The sequence below is a fragment of the Apus apus genome, chromosome 4, assembly GCF_020740795.1.
Source record: "Apus apus isolate bApuApu2 chromosome 4, bApuApu2.pri.cur, whole genome shotgun sequence".
Classification (NCBI taxonomy): domain Eukaryota; kingdom Metazoa; phylum Chordata; class Aves; order Apodiformes; family Apodidae; genus Apus; species Apus apus.
In genome coordinates, this window is record NC_067285.1 from 8,840,671 (window position 1) to 8,867,781 (window position 27,111).

The 27,111-nt window shown below is 37.4% G+C and overlaps 1 protein-coding gene across 4 annotated transcripts in view; it reads right to left on the minus strand.

The window, feature by feature from the left end:
• NHLRC2 (NHL repeat containing 2) overlaps nt 1-27,111 on the minus strand; it is a 50,138-nt gene that overhangs the window by 1,838 nt on the left and 21,189 nt on the right. Inside the window, exons 10-13 of one of the 4 annotated variants that reach the window (XR_007889324.1) lie at nt 25,944-26,169; nt 24,356-24,505; nt 15,636-15,788; nt 13,602-13,676 (exon numbers count right to left, since the gene is read on the minus strand). Coding sequence is in view for 3 of the 4 variants with exons in the window: in XM_051617463.1 (XP_051473423.1) it covers nt 24,240-24,505; nt 25,944-26,169 (492 nt within the window). In the remaining variant the exon portion in view is untranslated. Of the gene's footprint in view, nt 1-13,549; nt 13,677-15,635; nt 15,789-24,098; nt 24,506-25,943; nt 26,170-27,111 lie in introns of those variants that run through there. The other 3 variants (XM_051617464.1, XM_051617465.1, XM_051617463.1) reach the window with 3 other exon arrangements.

Here is a 27,111-nt window from a genome sequence, read left to right on the forward strand (position 1 = left end):
TAACACTTCGATCCAACACAAGCACACCACAAACACAAATTGCCAAACAGAAGCTTAAGCTCTATTTTAAGAGGAAGTTCAGAGGGACTATCACAGGTGTCAACTTCCACAGCAGCTGGAACAAACCTTCAGGCTGAATTGAACGATCATGTAACAAAGTTCTTGCTAATGCACTTCATCCTCCACAGCCTACCTACTGCACGGGCTTCCTATTCCATGTGCCCTTCACTTAGTCTCTTCCCTTTGATTAAAGACAACAGGTCCTTTTAGAACCCATTACTTCTTTTCTGTAATTTTTTTTTGCACAGCCATGAGGTCCATGTAGTTGGCCATGGTGACATTCATTGCCAAGGAGGTGTGAACAGGTTGGTCTCCTGGGACACTCCTTCTTGACTGGACCTTTTTTCTTAAAATGAAAAAGGAAGAAAAAGATTGGTAAACACTCTCCTAATTAACACAAATATGCGTAGCTTATTAGGGTATTTAGATGTAAGGAACAGTAAAGGGGAATAAGACCTGGCTTTTCAAAAGGATTTAATTCAGCCTATAATGGTTTGCAGACCTATCCAGCAAATCTCCAGATAATTAGGCCTGTTTCTGGCATACCAAAGAAAGCTGTTTAGATCTTTTTCCCTTTAAAATCACATTATCTGGAATGCTCTCATTGCTAGCAGAAGGATGAAGCTCAGAGCCATAAAATATTCTGTTCAGGAAGACAACACAGCTGTAATGGTTTGGTCCATTAATTTCCATGAACTTCACTTTTGGACAGAGTGGCACAGGACAATCAGGCAGCTCTTAACAGCTGTGCATTGCCTACCACTGCTGTACTTGTAACTGGAGGAAGAAGGGGCAGAAGCATCTCAGATGGACACAAATGAGCAGCTGATTGATCCCTGCTCTCTCCCTCTGTCTTCTCAGAGCCCTCTAATGTCACTTCCATTATTACTGAAATTAAAACACACAGGGCTTTCCTGCTTATGGAAAAGGAATGGATTCTCATTTTTGGCATCCATGTGAAGGAAAGCCAAAGTTAGTAAGAACTTTGTTTTAATACCATGCTCAGAAGGTTTTATTCACTGAATCTCCTTGCCTCCAGACATGCTGCTGCCTCAGAACAGAACTCCCACACATTCTGGTTTATTACCAAAGCTCATATTTTATAGGCAGTTCTTAATCCCCATGTTATTTTGTTACTCAGACAAATTTATCTAAATCTATCTGCAAATTTTTGCAAATACAGGCTGTGCTGTCTCAGGATGGAGTCTGGGACTGCACAGGGGAATACAAACATCGTGGTTTTCATTTGTGTAGAAGCTGCAAGCCAGGAAGCTCAACGGGCCGTTTGAAAACTCCCCTTTGCTGCACTCAGGGACACAAAGGCTGGCAAAAGGAGGCAAAACAAACCCCACCCCAGTGTGACTTTCACAATAGGAAGTGCTCTAAACCTACTAAAAGGGACTCCTGGGCTCTCTTCCAACTGTCATTTTTTAATTCTGTCACTCTTTAATTCTGCAAATTCTTTATAACTCAATTTATTGTATCTAAAATGATGGAACAACATGCATGTTTACCCTGCTCCATTTATTCAGAAGGATGCAAGAAAGGTGGTTTGTAGAGCAGATTTGATTTAAAAACTACCTAGAGTTTCTTTGGGCTCTGTCAGAAAGGTTGAAAACTGTGAAAGCCTAAACAAACATTTTACATGGAAGGCTTTCCAACATAAAGCTAATTCAAATAAAATATGTAGTGGAGAAAAAGTGAACTAAACCATTGTTTAATATATTATCTCTATTTGTGCATTTATAAAATATTTTCAATAGATGCACAGATTCATTTATTGCATATGGAAGAAGACCCACATTAGGGTTAAAACTTAACACCCAACACCAAAAAAAAGGGAGCTGAGGATCATTAGATGGAAATAACTGAACTAGATTTCTAAATATGTCATTACCCTGCTCACAGACGGGTACTTACTACTTGTCATGAGCAAAGGAGAGAACCAGCTTCCCAGCTGAGTTCTGATCTCAGTCACTTCAAAGTCAACCTTAAGCAGCTGCTCTGAAATTAATGGATTTGCAATTGCATGATTGAGAACAGAATCTAATTCTCAATCTATAATTTAGAGGGGGATCACCCCAGTACCTTGCTATTTTCCACATTTTGGATGGCTCTAAAGTGCATTCTGCATCTTTAATGTGCTTCATTGATTTGTGGAAAAGGCACCACCATGAATCTTATTTGCTTTAGACAATTCCGTTCACCTGAGAGTTTCTATTCTTTCTATTCCATATTCTATTCCATTCCAGAAAGAACAGAAAAGAAAGGAAAAGGACAGATTCTCTGGAAAACCAGGGACTTGACTTTAGCCATCACCTAATTATAGTGTTGAACTAAACTATCAACTTTCCATTTTGAGGCTTGTTCAACATTAAAGTTATATGGGGATAACTTGAATTAATATTGCAGATACTGTCTTGTAAAGATGTTAAAAACCAGGAAGATGAGGGTTTGTGTACAAACTATCAAAAACTGCATAGGAGAAATCTCAAAGCACAGTAAATGATAGTGCTCTGGGCTCCCAAATGCTCTGAGAAGGCTTACATGAAAGTAAACTTAATTATCATTAATTTTCACATGAGACACAAAGGGTAATCAAATGATGCAGCTTTAAATTTTCCCCTTTTAAAATCTCAGTACAGTACTTGTGTTTTGATATTTCATCTCCAACAGTCTGTTCCCTGGGAATGCTGATGTCTAATGGGAAGTTCCATTTTCAAACTTTGGAGTGACCAAACACATGCACAACAAAAAAAGCTGTAAAAAGAATAATAGATCTATTTGGTGCTGCTGAAGGCTTCCCGTTGAAAACTCTGTAAGGATGCAGCAAGAATAAAAATAGCATGTAATAACTAGTCAGGAGTTTTTGGTGGAAAGAAGGGAGAGAAGCTATATGAGTATTTGCACTTCTAAAGCCTTAGGCTGAATTGTGATAAACCATTAGCATGCAATTTAGCCAAATTTAGTAGAAGTGTGATGGAGGCAGCGGATGCTCTCCAGCCTCCTATCAAGCTCTACTTGTCAGCTCATCCCTTTTGTTGTTGTTTTTAGAGATGTTTCTTAGTCATAAAATCTGATTTTGAGCAATCACCAGCTATGAATGCCACAAAGGGTAGCATTTTCCTCATGTGGATTAATATATTTTGGCATGGAAGACTGACATGTCAAAAACATGGAGTTGGGTTTTGCCTAACTACTAGATTATCCTTAACTCTTTTATTGGCTGCATGTTGTTCAATTACAGCAACAGAGGGATTGCTCCTTTAGATGAAGTCTGCTATCCACTTAAACACAGAGATGAAGAGCCAAGGAACCCTGGAGTGGCATGTGCTGGATGCTCTTCCAAGAAAATATACACAAATTCTGGAAGGTTACAGATGGCTTTAAGACTGAAAACCCATGGAGCTGGTCTGTCCCACTTCCAAAAGGAATATCAGTGCTAGCTTTTATAACTGCTGATATTCTCAAATGCCACTCCAGCATCCCACCTGCAAGGACCATCTGCCTGTTCTTGCTGGAGCCTTGGTGAGTGCTGGGCCACCACCAGTGACTGGGAGCAACCTCACAGCCAGCTGCTGGAGCATCAGCTCCCAGCAGCGAGGAGCTAGAGGGAGAAAGTATTTTAATTAACAGAAAATAATAAATATAGGGAAGAAGTCCTGTGTAAAGAAGCAGGCTTTGGGATGCAGATCAGAGAAGCAAACAACCCTTAGCACTGCTCATGAGTCATTCCCACTGTGTAAAGGACAGTGATTTTGTGGAGCTGCTATTTCGCAGCTACTCTACAGAAGATAAAAATCTGCATTAAGCTATATTTATTTTGTTCCAAGCTTCAGGAAAGAGGATGGTGCTATGGTAAAAGCACCGTCTGGAAAGGAGATGAGGATTCCAATCTGAATTCTGTTAGATGCTTTTTTTTTTTTTCTATTGTTTTTTTCAATAGCCAGTTATTTTCTCTCTCTGTGTCTCAGGACCTGAGGCACATCCTTCTGGGACAGCTACAGCCGTGATACAGCTGAGTTTTGATGCAGTAATGTTTGAAGAGGTATTTAAATAGATGTGAAATATAGATCTCTTTTTAAACAAAGATATAGACACATAATGACTGCATTGATTACTATTCTTTGTATAAAAACTTCTAATAATGCCATTGTGTTTAGTGGGTCTTCTCTGAAATCTCAGTCATAAATAAGATTGAGATTCCATCTTGATTAAGAAGTAATTTTAGGTATGAGAAGACTGGGCAGTCTAATTCTGGGTCACTTAGTGTAGAGGTATAAACCTATGCCTGTAGATCAGTATCACTTGCAGGAAACATTTCAAATGAATGATGCTGGGAGATTCAAACTTTCTTTTGTAGTGTTTGATGTCATTCTCTTTGGGGTTTAGTAGGAAGACAGAACAGCAAAAGGACAAGTACATAAAACGCCTATAGAAATGTTGCTGCTCTTCATGTGACCTGTAGAACTTCAGGTCAAGTCTTAAAGCAGAATCTAAAAAATTCATCTTTCTTCAACAGTTTCTAATTCTTTAGCAAGCTCACTTAGCTTGTTTTGCCTCCCAAGAAAAGCTTTAAAGTTTAGATATGTTCATTTCTTCTCTTCTCACTGTTGAAGGGAATTTGAGTTGAAATCATGACAAATTCAAGAAAAGAGGGTAAATATTATTCTCTGGGCTGGAGAATCATGGCTTCTTTAGAACTGCTAGTAACAAGACAATAAATCCAGAAACCAGAGGAAAGGCAGAAAATTTGAAATTTGTAAGCAGTTCTGACTCTCCCTGGTAATCAGCATTAATCTCAGACAGTTTAGGATGGAGAACAGTGACAATTTAAGACACTATTTCCCATGGCATTTCAGGGTCTTCTCAAGATGGTAATGATCTGCAAGTAAGGATGTTATATTTCAAATGTTACAGCAAGCAGCAAATAAGGCTTTTTAAAGTGCTGCCACCACCAGTATGAGGTCCAGTTGACAAAGGAAAAGGAACAAACTGACTGTATCAAATTTTCTTTGGTAATTCTAAACAATGCACTACTAACTTACATGTGAAATGACTCCTAAAATGTGCACTGATAAAGCTTACATTTTTTTAAATACACTGTGCTATCCACAGTTTGAAATAAGATCTACCTGGAGAAAAACTAATTTCATAGGTGCTAGAATCACAGAATTCAGCAATGGAAATGAAATAGCATTGATCAGGATCATATGCTCTTGTACCTTTTTAAATGCTCTATTTAGCCTCATTTGAGTAAAGTGAATTTCCACATTACATTCATTTCCATACACCTCAGAAACAAAAACATTTTACATTTAAAAGCATGTTCCAATGACATAAAGAAAGAAAGAAACCTGTAAGTTTGATAAAAAATGGTTCTAGTGTCCGAAACACTTACGTAAAATGGCTACAGTTAGTAAGGTGGCACTTCCCTCTGCTCAACTATTGTAATGGAAAGTACATTTTAAGTCAGAAAAGGAGGAGATAAAAAAAGGCACAGAGAAAAATAAAAAGCCAAATAGTCATATAAAAAAACACAACTCAAAACTATAACTGCACTGGCAAAGGTACATGCCAAGATTCAGCTAAGGACATTGAATTTCAGCTGACAGGTTCCTTTAATTTACTGCTTTGTTTGGGACATCAGGTTAAAACTCTTTAAAGAAAAACTGGACCAACACAGCTATGTCCTGAGTTTTCCAAGCATGATGAGCTCAGCTTGGAGAAGGAACTGAGTATTTGACCTTAATGTGCAGGTCTTGCATTCTCAATTTTCTTTCTTGTTCTTATTCTTTTTTATTATTTTTAAAAAGGGTTATTAAATCATGTATCTTATCAAGAGAATATGTTTTCAGGGCAAGGATTTAAAAGCTCAAGAAAGACTTCAGACAAGGCTGAAATGAGGACTTGTGCTTCAGGGTGAAAGTCAGACTGCTTACTCAGGTGGCATGTAAATCTAGTTTTGGATTTCAGATTGCTTGCACTCCACCAGTCTGTGAGGAGAGAAGAGGGTTCCACTTAGGTACCACTGGCCTTTCCTACACTTGTACAGAGAAGTCCTGGCATTTTGTTCAGGTATTCTCCACCATTTATAGGCTTAGGTCGGTATTGGTTAGCAGCTGTGGGATGAGACATCCCCTCTACAGTTTAGGGACCATTTGTCTCCAAAGTGGGTTGTGCAGCAGAACAACTCATAGAATTGAGTCTTCCTGGAGGCCAATTTGCAGTACATGCCTAGCATCTAACCTAACCCTGTGACACTTTGTTAAATGATACTCCAATATAAGGCTCTGCTCTTCTGTAGTCATTAAAACAAGGGTGCCATCTCCAGACTCCAGCAAAGGCAGCTACTTTCGCTTTACCTCTATTTTCCATATAAGAGTATGGCAGGGAGCAATACATTTTAAGTTGTTATGTATCACATATTCCTGTATGATGGGCCACAGGATTGTGTTCCCATATGATAAAAGTGGTATATGCAGGTCTGTATTAGTATAGCCCTTAAATGACCTCTTAAGTGAAACTCTGTTAAAAGTTTAGCTTGAAAGTTTAGCACACAATTGCAATTATTACTCTCTTACATCACTTTCCAGACCCTAACAGAAGAGACACTTGACACATGGACCTTGCAGCTCTCAGTGACTTCTCTTTGCAACTGGTGTGCAGGTAGCACTGGTTTGTCCTTGCATCCTAGATCCAACTTGCATAGTAGACCACAAAGGCAAATGAAGTTGCTTATCCAATTATATTCTTCATGGGCACATGAGGTTTTTTTAAAAAAATCACAAGCAAAAAACCCAAATGAAATCTTCTGGAATGCTGCAGCATGACTGAAGTGCTCAACCCCAGAGATGTCTAGTAACTCAATAGTAAGTGATGCTGCTAAGGGTGACTTGGATGAGCTGGCAGAACAGCCTAAGGTCTGTACACTCTGTTTCCTAGACACATTTTTAAATCATTCTAATTACCAAAATAGTCTAAAAAGTCTGCTCTGCCTTTCACCTTCCCAATATAAATAAAGTCATGAACATGTTGGCTGGATTTAATTTGTGTATCTTTGCTTTCTGCACATTCTTTCTGGTTTGGGATAGGGAGGTATATTCCTCTCATCCACAGAACAGGCACAGTCCTAGCATTAGCTGTTCAAGATTAACCACATTTGGGGATGAAATGTACTGCATAAAAATGGCTGTTATTGTCTTTGCAGCTCAGTGCTTCAGCTCAGTTCTGGAAGGACCTGCTTAAAGGCATTTCTCTTTCCTAATTTTCTCAGTGTTTCACCTTCTGCAGTCAGCCTCATGCCAGTTAGTTATGATGATATATTCTTGGAGGGTGGCTGCATGGCCACAGAGAGTAGATCAACACCAGCAATAAATAGGTATGAAATAGGTATGAAGTGGACAAGGCTTGATTACTTCCTACTTGGTAATCTTCTGGCCAACAAAAGTTCTAGTTTCTCACATGGATGAGCAGAGTTTTGGTAGATGTAACTCAAATGAAAATGTTATCATGTGAATGAAACCCACAATATTATGGGTCCCTTCCAACTACAAATATTCTATGATTCTAATATTCTGTGAATGCTTCGGTTCTCCTTAACACCACATGAACTATCAGAAATCTTTGGTTTACTGTTCCTTGATATTGTTGCTTATCTGCTGCATGCACTTCTGCAAATTTGTGGTCTTCCTCTCAGAATTCTAAATCAACTTTACAGGGAGTCAAAGTCTAAGGACTTGCAAATGTGGTGATTTAATCAACTCGAAAACCACATGCCCAGGTATATATTTCCCTGAAGTTTCAAAATAAGTCTTTCATAGCTGAATGATTCATTCACTTTATTGTCTGCTGTGTAATTTTAGCAGAAGAAAGAAGAAAAGCAGCAAAGGTCAGGCTTTAGCTGGAAAGCAGTACACAGTTTTGAGCCACTTGTCATTGTCAGGGGAAGTAACGTCAAAAGAGACAGGGAAGTGAAAACCATTTTTGGATTCCAAGGTTGAAGAATTATTTGTTAAGTATTTGCATTGTGCAAGGCTCTTAAAAGCGACTTTCTTCCAGCACTTTAAAAAAAATTCTTCCTGAAAAAACAGCAATATTATACAGGTGACTTTGTTTTTGCTGCCAACTTGAGCTGTGGTCTTCTAGTCCACAAGAATTGTAAAGTAATCTAAATAACTGTGGCCTTCTCGGTGTGGGGTCATTTCTCATTTCAGTAATCCTGCTGGTGACACAGGACACAAATGTCCAACTGATCTTCTTAATTTTCTGTAACTTAACTTAAGATGTAAGAATATTTGAATTTTTCAAAAATACCTTGGTGCCCTGAGGTGTCAAGTTCTCCCAGTTCAAGCTGGATCCCTGTGACACTGAGTCAACACACTTCTTAACATGCATGAAAGCTCCTGCTGTCACCTCCACCACAGTGAGGTTTAGGAGTGATGCCAAGACCCTCAATTTGGGTGGTGATTTATGGCAGCCACTGGCAGTTTGGTGCTCACAGGAATGCACCAAAGTGGTTTGAGCCTGAGTTCTCCAAGGATCCCCCATAAACTGCTGACCTACAGATGGGAAAAATTGCAGCCATATCCATTCTGGAAAACATCCTGGCTGCCTAAGCAGATTTAAGAAAATCACTGCTAATAAATCTTCCATTATTTCCTTTGTATATAAATTGGTATCTCCATTTCTCATTTTTCTTGATACATTTTATTCTGAAATTTATATCCCACACAGAAGCAAAGCTTTTTAAATATAGAAGAGATAATTATGCACAGCTGTTACAAATGGTTTGTAGTTAAATGAAACATATTAAAAATGTGTCCTACTCTTAAAAAAAAGAGATGAGTGATCTTTGTTGCCCTAGTTTATAGACACCAGAAGAAAAACAGCCAGTTGTTCAGAAAGCATTGAATAGCCATCCTTTGAAAATCAGATCCATTTGAGGGAACATTAAGTTGGAGGTCCCAGAACTGAGTGCTTAAGTGCTTAGGTGACTTAAAAATACTTAGAACAGAGCTCACATGACATTCTGGGAATGGTGGAGTGCTCCCAGGATTTGCAAAGATGAAAGACTATGGCAGACAACACTGTATTGCCACATTCCTGCTTAATGCATAATTTAATTTTGAACTTAAAGCTTCCTAGGTTATTTGATTTTTTAATTGTTTTTATTAAAGGATGTGCTCTGTGAAAATGTCCATAGATTCTAAAATCAAAGGAAAAGAAAGATTCCAGGAGATTAAAGATCAGAGTGCATTAACCCCTCAGATTTAGGATGATAGATCATTGTACAGTGGACAGTATCTTGCTTACAGGATAGAGAATGTACACTACTGAAGTGGCATGTATAAAAAAATTGACAATAGATATTAAACACCTGGCCATACCACTGAAAGAAACTGCTTTAAAAAGTTGTGTAAATAAACTTTGATAGTTTGCATAATAACATGCTCTTATCTTCTCTGAAGCTGATGAGCTCAAGCAGCAGGACATGGGAGATTAGTAACATGAGCCTTTCATTTGCAAGTGAGATTCAAATTAATCTGTACTTTGAACAGACTGGAACATTTTTTTGCAGCCATGAAAAACTCTCATACACACTATAGATTTTTTTTTTCTTTTCATTTTTACATATTTACTTTCTATGGTAAACGGTACATTAATGGAACCAGGCTTCATTCAGAGTTTTTAACTCCTTTTCCACACTGCAAAAGGTTTTTTTAAGAATGTAGAAAATGCAACACAACCTTTCAAATATCAGCTTAAGGAAAAAGAATTCCAGGAAATGCTTTTTTTTGACATGGATATTTCAATATAATCACGTATCTGCCATCATACAGGCCTGCTTGTAACAGGTTGTCAGTTCTCCCAGAGAAGGGGTGATCTGCAGTCAAAAGTTTTAAGTAAGTAAGAGTGTAGGAGTTTTAAAAAGTCTATAATGGGCATCTAAGAAAGAATCTGTAATTTTAATAATTTATTTATATTAAAGCAACACTCAGCAATCCCAAGTTAGGGCTAGAGACCCCCTGTGCTAGGGAATTGAAAAAAATCAGTGTGTGCTTATGCAGCTGTGTGTTTATTTATAGGCAGACCTCCACTACAGTGAGTAAGATCTTTGCCATCAGCAGCAATATGCCCGGAACATGGACATAGTTTTGAAAAACTGGAGGCAAACAAGTAGACTCTACAAAGATGATAGTCTTCCAAACCAAATCTTTTGTAGAATTTGTCTTTTAGAGTCTTCAGTCACAGAGACTATGTACATATTAGCAAATTAAAGCTGTGTAGGACCTTTTGTGGATGCTAAGAGGACCTGGCATTTAAGAGCACAGGTGCTATTAGACTTTCTGCTTGTAACCTGCCTTGACTTCCAATAACTCAACCCTACCTTGACAATTTGGGAGTGGTGGTACTTAAAGGCATCAGACAGGCCAAGGACTACTCTAACTCTAACAGCTTTCTCTTGCTTACCGAGCTGATCTGAAATGTCCCATTTTCCCTTAATTGCACTCCTTGTGTGTGCAATGTCCAGCTCCTGCTTTTTAGGTTATTCTCAAGTTGTTGGTTCTTCTGGGAAGGCAGCCCAGAGGAAAAAAAATAATAAAAAATGAAGTGTCATTAATATTGGCATTTTGCAAAAAAAGACTGTAATTTGATGAAACAATAAGGAGAAAAGCTTGCCAAAAATATTAGTAAGCCAGTACCAACAAGAACAGTGTTTAATTATGATTCAGATGATTAGGAAACTGATATATAATCACAGAGAACTGAGTACTCTCAATTCCCACTGCTGTAATGGACAATACTTGACTTGGGTCTGTTGTGTTTTATGACAGTTTTAGTTACACAGCTTTACACCCTTGACTAAAATATTAATTGCATTAGCTATAGGGTTTTTTAATCTTATAAGACATATGTGTGACACTCCTAGGCCTGTAAAATAAATAAACCAAAGTTAGGGCATCTGGAATAAAAATTAAAGTTCCTAAGATAGTATCTTAAAATTTTTGCTGAATTTCATGGGCTTAGATGCTTATTTCCCGATGTCAATGTCATGTACTAAGTGCTTTACTCTTCAAGTCCCTCCATTTTACAGAAAAGGTAAAATAGTACTTTTTGCCACATTTCTGGATTAATAGTGGATAATGGTGCAGAGAAATGAAAAAATCAGAGGCAGAAGTTGGTATCTTGAAAATCAGTAAAGCTGCACAAGTAGGATATGACTACACTGTCAGTGGCATGCTGAAATATGCGGAGGTGCAGCATATGCTTGATACTAGCAAGTAGGAAGAACTGGCAGATGGATTGAAGAAAGTAGTATCTCAGTCATCACCCTTCAGGCTACAAACCCAACACTTGAGAAAGTCACATTTTGGATAGGTAAGAGCAGGACATGATCTGTTAACCAACACAGCGTCTTGTAGCGGCTTGAGACGTGACAGAAAACCTCACACAAATGTTCAGAGTAGAGAGAGAGTAGACAAAAGATGGGGGAAAAATCTGCAAAAATTCAGATACGGTCCAAATGCAAGGACCTAGTGAGATGCTGAAATCTGAATGAATGTTGAAGTTGAAAGGCTTGTCTGTAATCAGGATGATTGCTTGATAGAGGAAAGGAGTAACAAAGAGATGATTAGGAGTTTTCAGCTATATTAAACTTCATAAGGTCAAAAGAAGATAAAGGATGAGCCTTAAGTTTGATACCGAGACCATTCTGGAGGAGAGAGGTAAGGCTCTGACTTCTCAGCACAGATGGTTGCTGAACTTTGTACCCTTCAGAGACAATGGAAAGAAGGAAGAGTGGCAGTCCATGGGAATTCCCACCAAAAGCTAGAGGTGGGGAAGACAAGGACTATGCAGACAAGGATATGATGAAGGAGTTTCTAAAGCATGCAGAGAGCTGACATAAAGGGAAGTACAGAAAGTGAAAATTTCAAAGTTAAAAGACTGGTTGTGTATGTTGAGGGCAATTGCAGGCTAGGAAGACTGGAGAGATGTGGCCAGCAATACTTCATCAGAAGCTTTGCTGAGAGCAATCTGAGTGGTCAGCATGGGGATGGCCAAAGCAGTGGTATGCAATATAGAAATTAAATAAAGGAAGCAGGAGCTCTTGCCAATAGTAAGTACATTTCATGAGTGTAAAAAGAAAATGGAAAGGGGTGTACAGGTTAGGAATATTTTTTCTCAAGATGAAAGAAACAAAATTACTTTTATTTCATGAATGGAAAGTGCTGCAAGTGGATAGTCAATGGCCTGCAAGCTTTGGGAGAGCTAATTAGAGAGATGAAGGTGGGTGAAAAGGATCAAGTGACAGTCATTAAGAAGAAACTCAGCAGAGATTACCAGCAGTCTGCAATGTAGAGATAAATGCATCTATTTGCTGCCTGGGAAAAATGTATAAACTCCGCTGCCCAGTTAGAACCAGGAAAATTTATTCCACCTAAAGGTTCAGCCTTCATGTGGCTCGTATCACAGAGTCAAACTTACTACTGAGTTTGAATCCTTTCTCAAATTAAAGAGAATTCAGCAGACGTTAATGCTGAGATGTACTATAGAAGTACCATGCTGGAACATAAGCCTAGTGGATTTTTCTCACTAGCAATAGTTAGGATATACAGTTATTTACAATAGTCCTCATAATTGTCAAGCTGAGTGGTCAGAACTGCTCCAGAATACCTCAATTACCTTTTCTGAAAGTTTCTTGACTGTAAGCACTTCTCAATTCAAAATACACAAGTTTTCTAGGTTAACAACATAAACTCATTGGGATTTTTTGTAAATAGCAAATCAGCTCATTCCTGGGACCACTTAAATCATAAATATGAATTTCTTTGAAGACTGTAAGAAGTTTCAACATGGAGTAAATCCAAAAGAATCCCAGTCATTTCTTTGCTTGCTGCTGTACGAGGGACTGCACAAGCTTTCTGGGTGTTAGAAGGTGGTGGAAAAAAGTTTCTATGACAGGTTCATCTGAGCTAGACTAGTCTTGGAAAACAGATGCATGCCTGCTGTCAGACATCTGTAACGAGGTAGTCTCTCCTACTCTCAAGACCAAAACTGTGATATGCAGGGTCCCAGAGGGCACCACCGTGATTGGGCTACCACAGGTTGTGAAAGCAGGAGACACCCTGAACCAAGTGTATAAGAAAAACATATAACCATGTGAAAGGGGATATACTTACATAGACCAGAAGTAGGTCACAAAACTGCTGAGACTCTTCATGCACTAACATTTAAAAATATGCATTTTTAAAAATCAGCAAGCTCGCTGTAGATGAGAGAAAGAATGCTTACACTTCTGTATAAAATATAGCACCTATCCTGCTTCACTTCTGATGTAAAGAGTTCTGTGTTTTTCCTGTATTTTATGCATTTCCATGTTGTTCTGTTCAGCATCCTCAATTAAATAAAAAATGTTAATCTCCTGCTAGCTGAAATTCATAACTAAGCCTGTTATGATTCAGTAAATGTTTCATTTTACACTTACCAGTAAATTTGAGAGGCAAGTTGTGTCACTGTTTATGAGGGACTCCATTTCTGAGTGTCCCAGTACATCCTCTGCACTTTCCTCACACAGTCTAAGTTCTGCCACATGCACCTCCTTTGAATTGAGTCTGCAATAACAACAGCACTTCATAGCACTTCTATTGCTCAGAGCAGTGCAAAACCAGCTAATTAAATGCAACTTTTTCACTCAACTGCATAAAGGAGAGAAAAATTTAAATGATAGGTTTCTCAGTAGCCCCCAGCAACTTTTCCTTGGATTTAATTGCTATTTAGGCATCAATGCTCCTACGCACTGTTTGGAACATTTCAATTTTACATTCTCTCCTGTGATTCCATTTGCTGAATATATTAAGATTCTGAAAAACAGTTGAATCACTCAGTGATCTCTGTATTTTACTATTAACCTCAGAAAACAATGTGGAGAACATCACAGCTTCAGTCAAGTCCCCAGGGTGTCAGTGTGCAGAAGGAGAGGGAGGGAAGGTGCTTATGCTTGCTGCTGACCATTAATTAAACCATTGACTCTGCTTTGCTTAAAACATGTCATAGGGCTCAGACCTTTGCTGGGGAAGTGATGTCCTTTTCCAAGCCCTGCTGTATAAAAAAGATATTAAGCCTGATGTGCTGCTTTCTTGTTAGAAAATACGGATGGTGTTAGAAAAACTTTTCAGTTCTTAAGGCCAATAATTGCAGCGATAGCTTCAAAGACCAAAAATAACACTGCAGTTCCATGGTGGATGGAATACACAAGTAAATATACAGCACGGCAGTAAATTTGACTAAATATTTGGTTTTACTGAAGCAACCTCTTCATTAGTATCTAACTATTCCTTAACATTGCAGCTTTATTTAATGTTTGAAAAATATACCCACTATTTACAGCCTGTTGTTAGGAGCTCTGAGTACTGGCAAGCTCACACACTCTGCTTAAGGGAACGCCTGAGACAGGGAAAATATGGACAGATTTAACTAAGGGTTCCAACTTGCTAATGCTTTTCCAAAAATGAAAGAAACAACATCTGCTGCTGTAGCAGTACTTTAGAAAGCTACTCTTTTACGCTTGAAGGCTGAAATCCTCACCTGTTTTTCTGTTTTCCATTTCTGTTTTTCATTTCTGTCCTTAAGGAAGAGGGCAAAGGACAACAAACTGGGTCTAGAAAAGCCAGTTACAGTGAGGGTAGAATTTTGCTACGCACAGGAGCACATAAAGTAGTCATCAGGCATAGTTTTCAGTGTCTGGTGGGACTGTGTGCATGAAATACCAGGGTGACAGGCAGAAAAAATAAAATTCAGATGAGGCAGCAGGGTCATGATTTGGAATAGCTACAGGAAACTACTTCAGCTGGGAAGGACAGGGCAGGGAGAGAAGCCCTTTAGTCACATCTACCCAATCTCCGGGTAAGTTCCTCTTGGCAGGAGATGGCAGAATCCCTTGCAATAACAAGAAAATACCTTGGCCCTGGTAGCAAATTTCAAATGAAAGGCTCCTTTCCCCTGCTTTTAGAAACAACCTAATTAATTGTTTCCTAGAGCAGTGACTTTACAAGCACAGAAATCTCTGTTGGGCAGAGCCTTCCTGGCTTCTGGCACAATGCATGAGTCTAGCTCAGTCACACAAATGCCATGACACAAACAGGAGTCTAAGTTTGCACACAGAACCTACAAGTCCATGCACACACAGGCTTATTGTTTTTAGAATACTTAGATAAAAGTTGGGGGGTGAAGGTGCCATTTCAGAGATAGTGGCTGAAGCCAAGTAAACTTTCAGATTTATGATCCAAGGCAAGTAGATGACACAACCCTGCCTAAGCTAGCTGAGTGAGGCTTGGCAGAAGCTTTCGATGCACTTTATTATAAAAAAGACATTGCAAATATATATTTATTGCATCAGGCTAAAATGAATATATTTAATCTGGATGCAAATCAAAAGAAAGTTAGGTATTGTAAGTAGTATGTATAAACGTTCTAAATATTTGAATGGATGAATAGTCTTGAGAAAGAATCTTTACCAAGAGGGGAAAAAAAAAAAAAATCAACATAGCTACACTGCTATAGCTGGGGCTCACCTGTAGTAAATATGCCAGAATTTTTGGCATATGATGCTTTAATTAATGATAAATCAATAAAAACATGATGAGCAGCATAAATATTATCTTCATAGGTATGTTGGTATCAGTCCTCAGTTGAACTGGTGCACATGAGAAGGCTGCACAACTTATCTAAATAAAACAATTACAACAAAACAATTATTTTTTTAGACACTGCTGTTAAAATATGGTTCAATCGTAACTATTAAGCAGGCATCCACATACTGCAAACTGTGGTACAGTTTAGCCACATTAATATGGCTAATAAACAGTGCTTCAAACTGGGGCTCAATGCAGCAAGACCTCAGTAGCTAAGCTTGCTCTGGGATCTCAACAGTCAGTCTAGGACTCACGCACCACACCATTGCTCATCTTTCTTTTGTGCAGAAATGGAATAAAACCAGGTCTCTTGTTTCCAGACCACTGCATAACATTGAAACTGGAGAGTCCTTATGACTCCACACTGTTTTACCAACCCTTGGGTCACTGAATGGCCAGCTGACACCCAGAGCATCCACCCTGTGGGAAAGAGTGTGAAACTAACAGTACTCGTAAATTAAAGGGTTTTAATCAAGCTGTAACCCCTTAAGGCAGACCCATTTCATAGCTTCCACATCTACGTTGACTTAAAGATTGACAAACTCAGCCTTGAAAGAAAAATTTTTAATGTTTATTTTTCCATGAAAAAGCTTTACAAGGAGAAAGAGGTTTCATAGGAGAAAGTGTACATTCTTTCATCACTGTTTATCTGTTGAATTGATACTGACACTGACATTTACTTGCTCTCATATTACAGGACATTTACCTTTTATTTAAAAAGGATCATAATCCACAAATATTTTCAAGAATGCTATTAGGCAATGTTGTATATGAAGAATTTACACAATCTGCATCAGCTGTAGATGAAGAGCCTTCAGTTTTAATTCTCTGCATATCTGGTAGCAACAAATACAAACCACATCCTTTTAAATGTTCAGATATTGAAAGGCTTTGCATCATGAAATAGCAAAACAGACGTTTAGTATCTCAAAGAGCAGACAAAATTATTCCAATGTCCACAAAGCAATGCTGAAGGTCTCAAGGAATATTTCTCACCTTTCCCCTTAACCCATATGGAGACATTAACTAAGTTGTTAAGTGCTCATATAAGATTTTCTTCACTACTATTATACTACTGGGATGTTTAGACATCCCAGCATCACAACCTACATGAAGTTACACGGTTTCACAGTGAGAGAACCTGACCCTCTGTAGCTGCTTCTATGCACAACCCTCTCCCATTTAAAAAAACCTTAGCTGATCTGTAGAACAGGAAAAAACCCAAACAACAAATCAAAACCAAAGGCCAACCCTCCAGATCTAAAATACAGAGAAACATCACCCTCACTCTTTTACATCAGTGAATGTTTTGCCCTCCATCTCACTCACATCACAATTTCAGCAAGAAATCTGAAATCTCCTTGCCAAGCTCATTCTGAATTGCACAAAAGAGGCAACAATCATTTCACAAGTTTGCTCACAAGGCAGAGGAAAAAAATATCTTAAAGTACTTCATAAGAAGAGCAGCTTGGACAAAGAGCATCTTAACTTCAACTTAATTCAAAACCATGAAAGAGAAGAAAAACTCTCCAGTTTCAGAATTGGTACAGAATTTAAAACCCTGAAACTTGCAAATCATGAAGGTCAATCACCTTATTTCAATCACTACTCCAACACATCTGTAAAGATACACTTTCAAGTATTTTTATGCAAGGCACCGATTTTTTCCTTCAGTCACCATGATGAAATGAAAACGCAGAATTTCTGTCACACTGGGCTGACCACTAAACTTGGAGCACCTGGCTTTCACCAATGGCAGTTTTACAGTACCTTCTTTATCTTTACTGATTTCTTTATAAATTCACATAGAGCCATCATAGGTTTTAATGATACATTGATTAATGGTACATTAATGGTAATGATTCACAGAGAACTTTTAATTGCACTAATTCTCCCTTAAAAGTGCAATTGGATAGTTTTGAATTTAAATGTACAAAATAGAAAAAAAACTACCATTTTTTTTCCCCTCTACTATAAATTCTCTATTCTTAAAATCTGGAAGCCATTTATCTGATATAGGCAACTCTCAGGACAGATTCATTGAACATATGGTTCAAAACCAAGTATTTAACCAGAAGTTTGAAAAACAAGTGCTTATTTAAAAACAAATGAACAAACAAACATGAATGTAAAATCAAACTGGAATTTGTTATCTTGCTTTCTATGAAGTCTGACAATGGACAGACAGGCTGATTTTCCAATTACTTAGTTGAAAGGGGAAAGGCACAGTGTAGAATATTGTTCCTCTGAAACATGTTGAGTACAGAGTACATTAAGTTGAGTATATTAACGTAGACTTACAAACAGATTTCTACAAGTGGGATATCTTTAGCTCAAACCTGTCAATGTTTAAAAGGAACTAGGCAAGACTTTAAAAAGACTTGTAATTCTTTTGCTTAGCTCTTGTATCTGCAATTGGACAAAAAGTTCTCTGGTATACTTGAAAGCAGTGGACCAACAAAGAACACTACGCAATAAGTAATTATAGCTGCACAAACACTGCTCAACTTATATCCAAGGTTTCTAGTTTTTCAGCTGTGACAAAATGTGTTAACCTCTGAAAATAATTAAGCACAATCTGCTACAAGATAGAAACTGGGGTATCTTTCAAATCACCTGGCAGCTGAGGTGTAGTATCAAAGTTTCCTGAAACTAAGAGCCATTAAAATCCCTGCATAGGCTACTCAAGTTTGATGGGATGCTCTGGGAGATCAAGAAATAAATTCAGGAACTTAACAGAGAGGCCAGAGATAAAGCTAAAAATTTTGACAGTAGCTGTATCAGTATAAAGCTTGATGAAGTTGACCTGAGGACATAATCTTATTCTAATGCTACCTGGATACATAGGGGAGGGTTCAGATAGGTCCTAGAACCCAGTAGTTATTACCAGGTTATCTTAAGAGTACTAATGAGTACTAATCAGTTGAGGATTTTTGTAGAATAAGAAGGGAAAAATTCTTGCCCTCTTAATGGAGCAAGATTTTACAGACCAGAAATAGATCTAGAGAAGCAGGTAACCCCAGAAAGCCAGTAGGCACTAGGTCTATACATTTTGAGAATCAGTCTCGTGGTGCAACTCATCCTGAAATCCTCACCTCATCTTCACCCTTTTGGAGTGGGCTGACAGGCAATGGGACAGCCCTATTGCACTTGCTGATTACATCCCCATCCCTAAAGCAGGGGAGGAGCAAGGGGCTGGCAGAGGGAGGACGCCTCCATGGTAACAAGACACTGACCAGCTGCATTTCATTCTTGGGGCAACTACAGAAGGAATAAATAGAGCGAAAATCCCTCATAAAATTATGACAAAGAAACCAAGATAAACTCAGGAACTCAATCACAGGTGTGCTGAATCCTTAACAATAATGAATCCTAATCCTTAACTAGAGTAAGTGATATTACACATGATAGTACAAAAACTGTAAAATATAAGAGCAGCTGCTTCTGGTGGAAAACAGTAGTCATATGTTTATATTAACATAATGGAATGTAAAATATTAGAAATACTGCTTCTAAATTCATGATTTGTTGTAGAATACAAAGACAGATGTGGTGGCTTAATTAAGAAATAACCAGGTCTCATATTTTCAACAAATGTCTGCAACTAATTGTCACCATTCATATATTTTCCCTGCTTGGGACAGAGAAGATCCTCTAATCCCTGACAGGCCAATTTAAATGAAAATTATAATGATTGATTCTGAATACTAAATCTTTGCTAACATAAATAAGTAATTTTAATTGGTTATATAAACAACTGAGCTGGCAGATTTGAGTGGATGGTTACTCTGGGTGGCTGATAAGCTGCTGTGCACGGTAAATTCTCCCTCAGGTAGCACAAGTGCAGCCTGGAGGACACATATACACAATGTGTCACAGCATCTCTTGCACATTATACAATGAAGAAAACTCACTTTTGAGTTGCAATACACAGTTTATGAACATGCTTCTGTGGGAGTTTAGCTGCAATATGTCATTGAGGTAAAACTTAATGAATAACAGTGATTTAAAAAAAAATCTAGACCATAGGAATGTAAATAAATCTCTGCTATTGACTACTAAACCATAAGCCATTTTCAACTGTATATATCACTTGTAACTATGAAGGCAGACATTTAAAGCTTTCACATAAGCAGAAGACCTAGTTAGGAATCAAAAACTCAAGAGAATGTGTGGTCACAAATACAACTATTTTCTAAAATAAATAGTCAATAATTAAAGGAACAGAAGGAGATGGCCCTGCACAAGAAGGGAAGTCACTTGATTCTGATCATCCCTCTCCCCTGCACAGGAGACAAGGAATATGTTTTTCCAAATGTTCTAACAAAAAATAGTTTTATCCATGGTTTGAGCTACAAGATTTGCCCATTGGAAAACAGAAAGTGCATTAAGAATACATACAATGTACTGGAAGCCATATGCACCTTTTCTGAGGCTAAACAGATAAGACATTTACATGGTTTTATAAAACTTCTCATGTATTACTTATCTGGTCTGTACTTGCTATCATGACTTTACCACAGCATTATACAAACATAATGCTCTACAACTGGAAGACAGGACAGGCAAAACACTAACTCTGAAAAAGTGCATCCAGTAGAAAAGCCCAAAACTACACATGAAAATCTGAAACAAAAAAAGGAATCAGCTGAAGATGTGTAAAATGTGTGCCATCAATACATTTGCCTAGTCAGTTTGCTTCCTTCAACAGAAGGGAACAAACTACAGAAAGATACTAGTGAGCTCAAATAAGCTATTAAAAGAAGCTATTAAAACACATTACAATCACTCTTCAAAACCACATTATCTTTTTCCTACTGTAATGAATATAGTACTGTAATTAAATAAAATTTCTAAAAAACACTTCATAGAACTATTAACATTTTCCTTCAAACCAAAAGCTGTTCCAGGTGTTCCACTACAACTAAAATCTGCAAATGCCACTGAACTTGTTTTTATTATACAATACAGCCATGACCAACATTCTTTAGAGATTTGCTACAGTAATTAGCTACTTAATTAAGGTCTGATGCAAAACCTATTCAAGTCAGTAGAAAACACCTTCAATTACATACTTGTACTGTAAGATATAAAACTGGGAGTGCTGAGCCGTAACAACCTGCTTAGAATTTTTATATCAGGAAAATAAACTAAAGTTACCATACAAAGAGATGGCAGTCATTGACTTATCCGATTTTTCAGTATTTAGACAGAATAGTAACATCTCCTATTTTTCTGAATCATATTTTGAAGATGCTTTCTTGTACTTAACTGAAATAAATTACTGTAGCTTGTACATGCTATTCTGTTTGCCTGTCTGGTTACATTTATGGCACTTGTTGCTTTACTGTAAGAGCATCTTGTGAATCCTGGAGGAAGCAATGGAAACAGCATCCCTTAACATCAGGAGCTCTTAAAACCACTTCTGATTGTAAAACATTCAAATGACTGTACACCACAGGTGGAACAGAAAGTGACTCCAGGAATGTGTATGCTATTCCTTGGACAAACAAAACACAGCATTAGGCTACAAGACTAAAAGCCAAGCCCAGTGTGAGCGAGAAGCAGAAGAACCTCAGTAAGCCCATCAGCAAGAACTGGAGCACACTGAGCATCAGCTGCTCCTAAGATGATGAAGGAGAATGATTAAAGCAGTGTCCCTATGTGAAGCCCACTAAGATGAGTCACGAAAAGCAGCTCTCCCCTGCAAACTAAAAGGGTTATTGCCTACAAGGGTTTAGGACTTTGGATGAAAGCAGAAAGCATTTTGGGATATACAGCTTTTCTTTGTAAATTGTGTATTGTGTGTCTTTTTGAGATGGCAGCACACCTTCTGCCTCTCCTTCAGCATAAAACCCTTACAGGGCAGTATCAAGGAATGCTCTGAGGCTTTGTGGAAACAGTATTAATAGCACAAATACAGCATACTACTCCCCACCCCCTTAGTTTGTATAAGACTCAGTCATCTGCAGCAAGACATGGACTTTAAGAAAAGCTAAAGAAAAAAACTGGCTCAAACAGATATATTCCTGCTTCCCACTAGTAGGGCTGAAACTGTTTTCCTTAAAATACAATTATTTAAGATTTGGCTAGAATTTAAAGGTCCTTTCATCCTGGACTTCAGTTTGATGCTTATGCAACAGTTTTCCTAATACCTATTGTCACCTTTCCCAATGAGCTTACAGTGGCTCTGGCAACTAAAATTTGAAACTTGAAAGCAAAAATGATATGATACTTAAACACACACATATACATTTAGAAAGCAAACATCTCTCTGATACTATATTTAAACATTACACACTACAATTAAAGAAAGCTAGGAATATACAGTCCTTCCTCTACAATAGCACATTAATTAAGAAGTGTCAATTTGTTTTGTTCTTTGTTTTTGTTGTTGTTGTGTTGTTTTTTTTTAATACTGGAATACAGGCAGACTTTGATGATCTCATCCAACTGAAGTAGAGAAATATGTCATTCTTGTTGAAAATGAGCAAAAAAAAAATCTGCTGAATTTTATGTTTAAAATAACTGTAACAGCTTGGTTCATTATTCAAACTTCTGAAACTAATGCATTTTTTTGTCAGGAAGCAACAGAAAATTCGTGGGCTAGCTGAAAGCTGATGTAAGTTTTCCTGGCTACTATTCAAAGTTAGAAAACAAAACAAAAAATTCTGAAAGAGTGAGCTGTACTAAAGTGCAAAAAATGATAAATGCCCAAATCACTTTCTTTACCTTCATCCCTCCAATAGCATTTGCAATCTGTGAACTAAGTAGTAAATCTTTCTCCTTCATCAAAATGGCATGTGAAAATTACGAGGCTTACCCAAAGGAGCTGAAACACTGAATTAGAAAAGTTGCTTAAAAAACAAACACAAGAAAAATAATAGTTCAGCCCTTGCCTTGCTGACAGGTGAGATAATAACCATTTCTGGTACTACAGAGAACTTGCAGATAGACTGGCATTTCAATGGAAGGAAAAACCACACCAATCCATGTGGTTCCCTTAAAACAAAAGCCTCTTGGGTTCGTGACCAACATTTCAGTCAGCCTTTAAAGTAAGAAAGAGCAACAACAAATCACACTGGGGATTTACTCAAAGGTGTCAAGAACAATGGTAATTGTTTTAGAAAAGACTGTACAAAATTCTCACACTACTTTACTTTATAATATATGTGAAAATACTAACTTCAAATTTAAAACAAAAATAATCTCAGAACTGATCCTCAATACCACAGCACAGAAATTAATCCATTTACCACTTAAGCTCTGTAGGACCTCTTCCAGTTCAAGTAAAAAACTTGAACACAGCCCCCCCAGTATTCTCACTACCTACTATGGCAAAATGAAGGAATTTTAATTGCAAAATGCTTCACCACCAAAGGCAGAATTCTGCAATACAGTTTTAAAGCACCAAGATCAGGTTACCCGTTTTCTAGCAAAAGCTCAGAACCTCTAAACATGAATGCAAATAATCCATTATTAAACATACATTCTGGTTAAGTGGCCACTATTACAACTCAGGAGACTAACAGTGACTTCAAAAGACTCCAAATCAGACTTCAAGAGTATAATATTCTTCTCAATATTATGCACTTGCATGACAGAAGCCTGCAGACAAATCTCTACAAAGAAATCATAAAAGCAGGAAAGTGATTCACCGTGCTTGGAATGGTTGATATCTGTTTTTTGCAGTTTGGATATTCAACCATTATCTACTTCCTACAAAATGTAAATTGGTATGTATGAGGAAAAAAATCCAGCATGGCTTTTTGTTTCGTTTTGTTTTTTTTTTCTTTATGTACATATATTAGAGAGGCACATTCTTTGTTAGAAATCAGCATGAGATTCTTCTGTAGGAACTTGAACACTTCCTTTCACAGATATTTTTCCATGAAACTATGCTCTTCATATAAGGCGGTCATATCTAGTTAAGGAAAACACTCACTTTGCATAAAATTAGAGCTGCACCTAATTTAAGATGTATTTTCAAAATATATGTGTCATAAATGCCATTACAGAAAAATAAGCATGATTTACAGCCTGGAGAAAGAATTTGTTTTGACATTCTATTAAAATTTAATAAGGGCACAAAAGGAATTTGTTAGTCCAAAATTATCTAGCTATTCTAACAGTATGTACACTGCAAAGAACTTCTTACAGTAACACCACTAAGTAACACCAGCTCTTTCAATAGGACTCTAAAAATTGTTGCTCATTGCTTAGAATCGCATACATCCAATATATGCACAATTGGTAAGAGAGTGTAGAGTATTACAGCATTATTGCTGCTACTGTAATGAAATGAGATTGTGATGATAAATTTTCACATTAAGTTGTAGAAAACTACTTCATTTTACCACGTATATTATTTCATAGATTTGCCATTATCTCCAGGAAATGAAAAACAGAAAAGTTCTCAATTCGTATTTTCTCCTACAGCAGTGGTGGGTAGTAAAATAAAGTATGAAATTAGCTGCCTTTGGGTTAGTTGGTTAGAAACGTGTGTATCAGTTCAACTTGAGTCAAGCTGCCTTGGTTTGTACTAGCTATCTGTAAAGGCTGACTGAAAGAGACTCCTTTCATCATACAGGCACTGCTACCTTTGCTGCAATAGTAGAGGCAAGCTTTGACAGCCAGGATAGCTTCAGCTGACAGACAGCTCCTGGGTAACTGAAAAGGAATGACTGACTGACAGGAAACATCCTTTATTTCTCCAAACGGACATTGTCCTTGAAGCAACCAGGTATTGTCTGTAAAAGAAGAAGTTGTATTATTAGGATATTTAACATCATGTCTGAAATCTACAGAAAACACTAATTTTACCTATAATGCAACACAGACTGTCTTTCTATATGCAACATCAGAGGAAATTTCCTTCCTGATCTTTTTAGTTGTGGACAAAAATAAGGAAAAGTAATTTACAAATGCTTCTTTAGCAGTCATTTAAAGATGAGGAGTTTCACAGCCTTGCTTCAGAACTGTATGTATTTATACAGTGCATCTTATTTAAATGCAAAAGATCTGCAATTTGTCCTATATAGCCCTAAGTGGATATTAAAATTTATTCTGAGATAAGCAAGAAAAACTTCTTAAATTAATTTGTATCAGAGGTCTGATACTCCAGGTAAGAGATCTACCAGAAATGCATACAACTGCAGGTAAATTATGTAATTTCCAAATAGAAGTCTTGGTTTTACAAGTGGGTTGGTGCAATTTAGCAATGTTCAGAGTGACTGTTACAACTGAACTTGAGTTTCCTATTTATTTAAATATTAAGAATATGTGAACTGAAAAATGAACTGCACAATAAATGTACCTAGCTCACTGCACTGTACTCTGCATTTATTGGGAGACAGATGAAGTGCTCTTTTTGGCATTTTTCAGAAAATACCTAAAAGTTGGCTCTAGAACTTATAAGCTTGGAATGACTTGTTCAAGTTAGGTTACGTACATACTCCAATTTTTCTAACCTTGAAGCTGTTACAGATATCTTTACTTCAACAATATTTGGAATCACTGGAGGCCAGAAAGTGTCCCAGTTCTCCTGGAAATAGTCTGTTTGTACTCCAAAAGCACAAACTGGGATGAGAAGCTACTTTCAAGGCATATAAACAAATGGCTGTGCCTACACAGTATTTGTTGACTGCTTTTAAAAGTAGAAATAAGCAAATATGAATTATAACAAAGTAAGTTCAAAGCGCTATAAATGTATCTCAGATACTTTTTGGAGAGACAAAAGAAAAAAAAAAACAACAAACCAAACAAAACCCCACTTTTTTTTCAGCTTCATGGTGAGCTTTCTCCCAGAAACGGAGAGTAGGGCTTGGATAAGCTACTCATAGTGACAGAGTGATAGGGGCAAGGACCAAAGTGGGATCAGTACCTCTGCAAGCTCTCACTAGCAGCTTGTTTCAAGAAAGGTAAAAAAAACACCAGCAGTGCAGCATGCATTAATTAAGGAAAAAAGAGGCCTATCAGGTGGGGTTTTTTTAACCTTCATACTCCAGCTGTTCAATGTATCAACTCTAAATAACATGTGCTGCATCACAAGGTCAAATGGGGACACAGGACTGGGAGAGACATTTGGATTCATCAGACAGATCTCCTGTATTGCAGGCACGTCATGATATAACCCACTTTGTATCCCACCTACTCCTGCTCAACTGATAAACACAACAGGCACTTTACCTTCTGCTGTGATAAACCAGGAACTGGGTGCTTCTTCATTCAGTTTTGAATCTGGAGGAAGGGTCAACTTTAATAAGAACTGAATTGTCTGGCCAGGAGCTACAGTTAGTGAAGGAAGTTGAACATTTGGTGCAGATTTAGGCAGTTTTGGAAGGTTTGTCATTTTATCCCTTTGCACAGCCAGGTTATCTGGAACATCACATGTTTCTGGATTCAGGATAGGCAACTATCAGTAGAAATCAAACAAAATATTTTTATTTGTACTGAAAGCAAACTGACTTCCACAATACAATCACAGTTTCAAAGCTGACATTGACTAGGAAAAGTAAGACATCATAATACTGCTATTGCACTAAAACCTTCTGGCAGAGTACAAGAATACTGTAATTCCACAGAAAAAAGGAAGGACAAAATTGTATTTTGAAATGAAAAGGAAAAAAAAAAATAATATTAAAACTATAAAATCAACAACTACTTTGGACAGTATCCTTAATATAAAATTTTAACAGTTGCATTATATTTTTACTTTAAATAAAATTTATGGCTATTTTCTTCTAACCTAGTGGTAAACTGCATGCTTCAGTAAAAAAATTCAAGATTTGAACCATGCAGATTGCACAGTAAAGGATAATTTCCCAGAAAAACCACTGACCTGTTACATGATATGGAAGTTTAACACATTAAGGTCACGTACTACTAAATGCAAGAAACATGCAAGACAGTTGGACACTGATGTCAAAGGCATGTTTATATACATATATGTATATATAAGAAAACATTAAGACATAGTACCATTGTAAGACCAACAGAATTTGTTTTGCCTTCAACGTTTATAAGCAAATACTCAGTTATGCTCAATTATGATAGTGGTTTTGATTTGACAACTTGGAAGTCCATTATGTATCCCATTTTAAATCACTGACCTCCAGAAATAGTCTCTTCCATCTTAACTACAGGTCTTGGTACTTCCACTTGTTACAAACTGCTCAAGAAATGCTTTCCATACTGAAAAACTGGGCTGTGTTTTTTAATAACTCATGTTTCTGTATTATTCTTCTCTAGAGGCTCATCATGTCCTGTTTTCATGCAGAATTTGCCTTTCCAAAGACTAAGGCTTTCAACAACTGTGCAAACAGACCACGTTTATTTGCCAGACCATCACAAAACA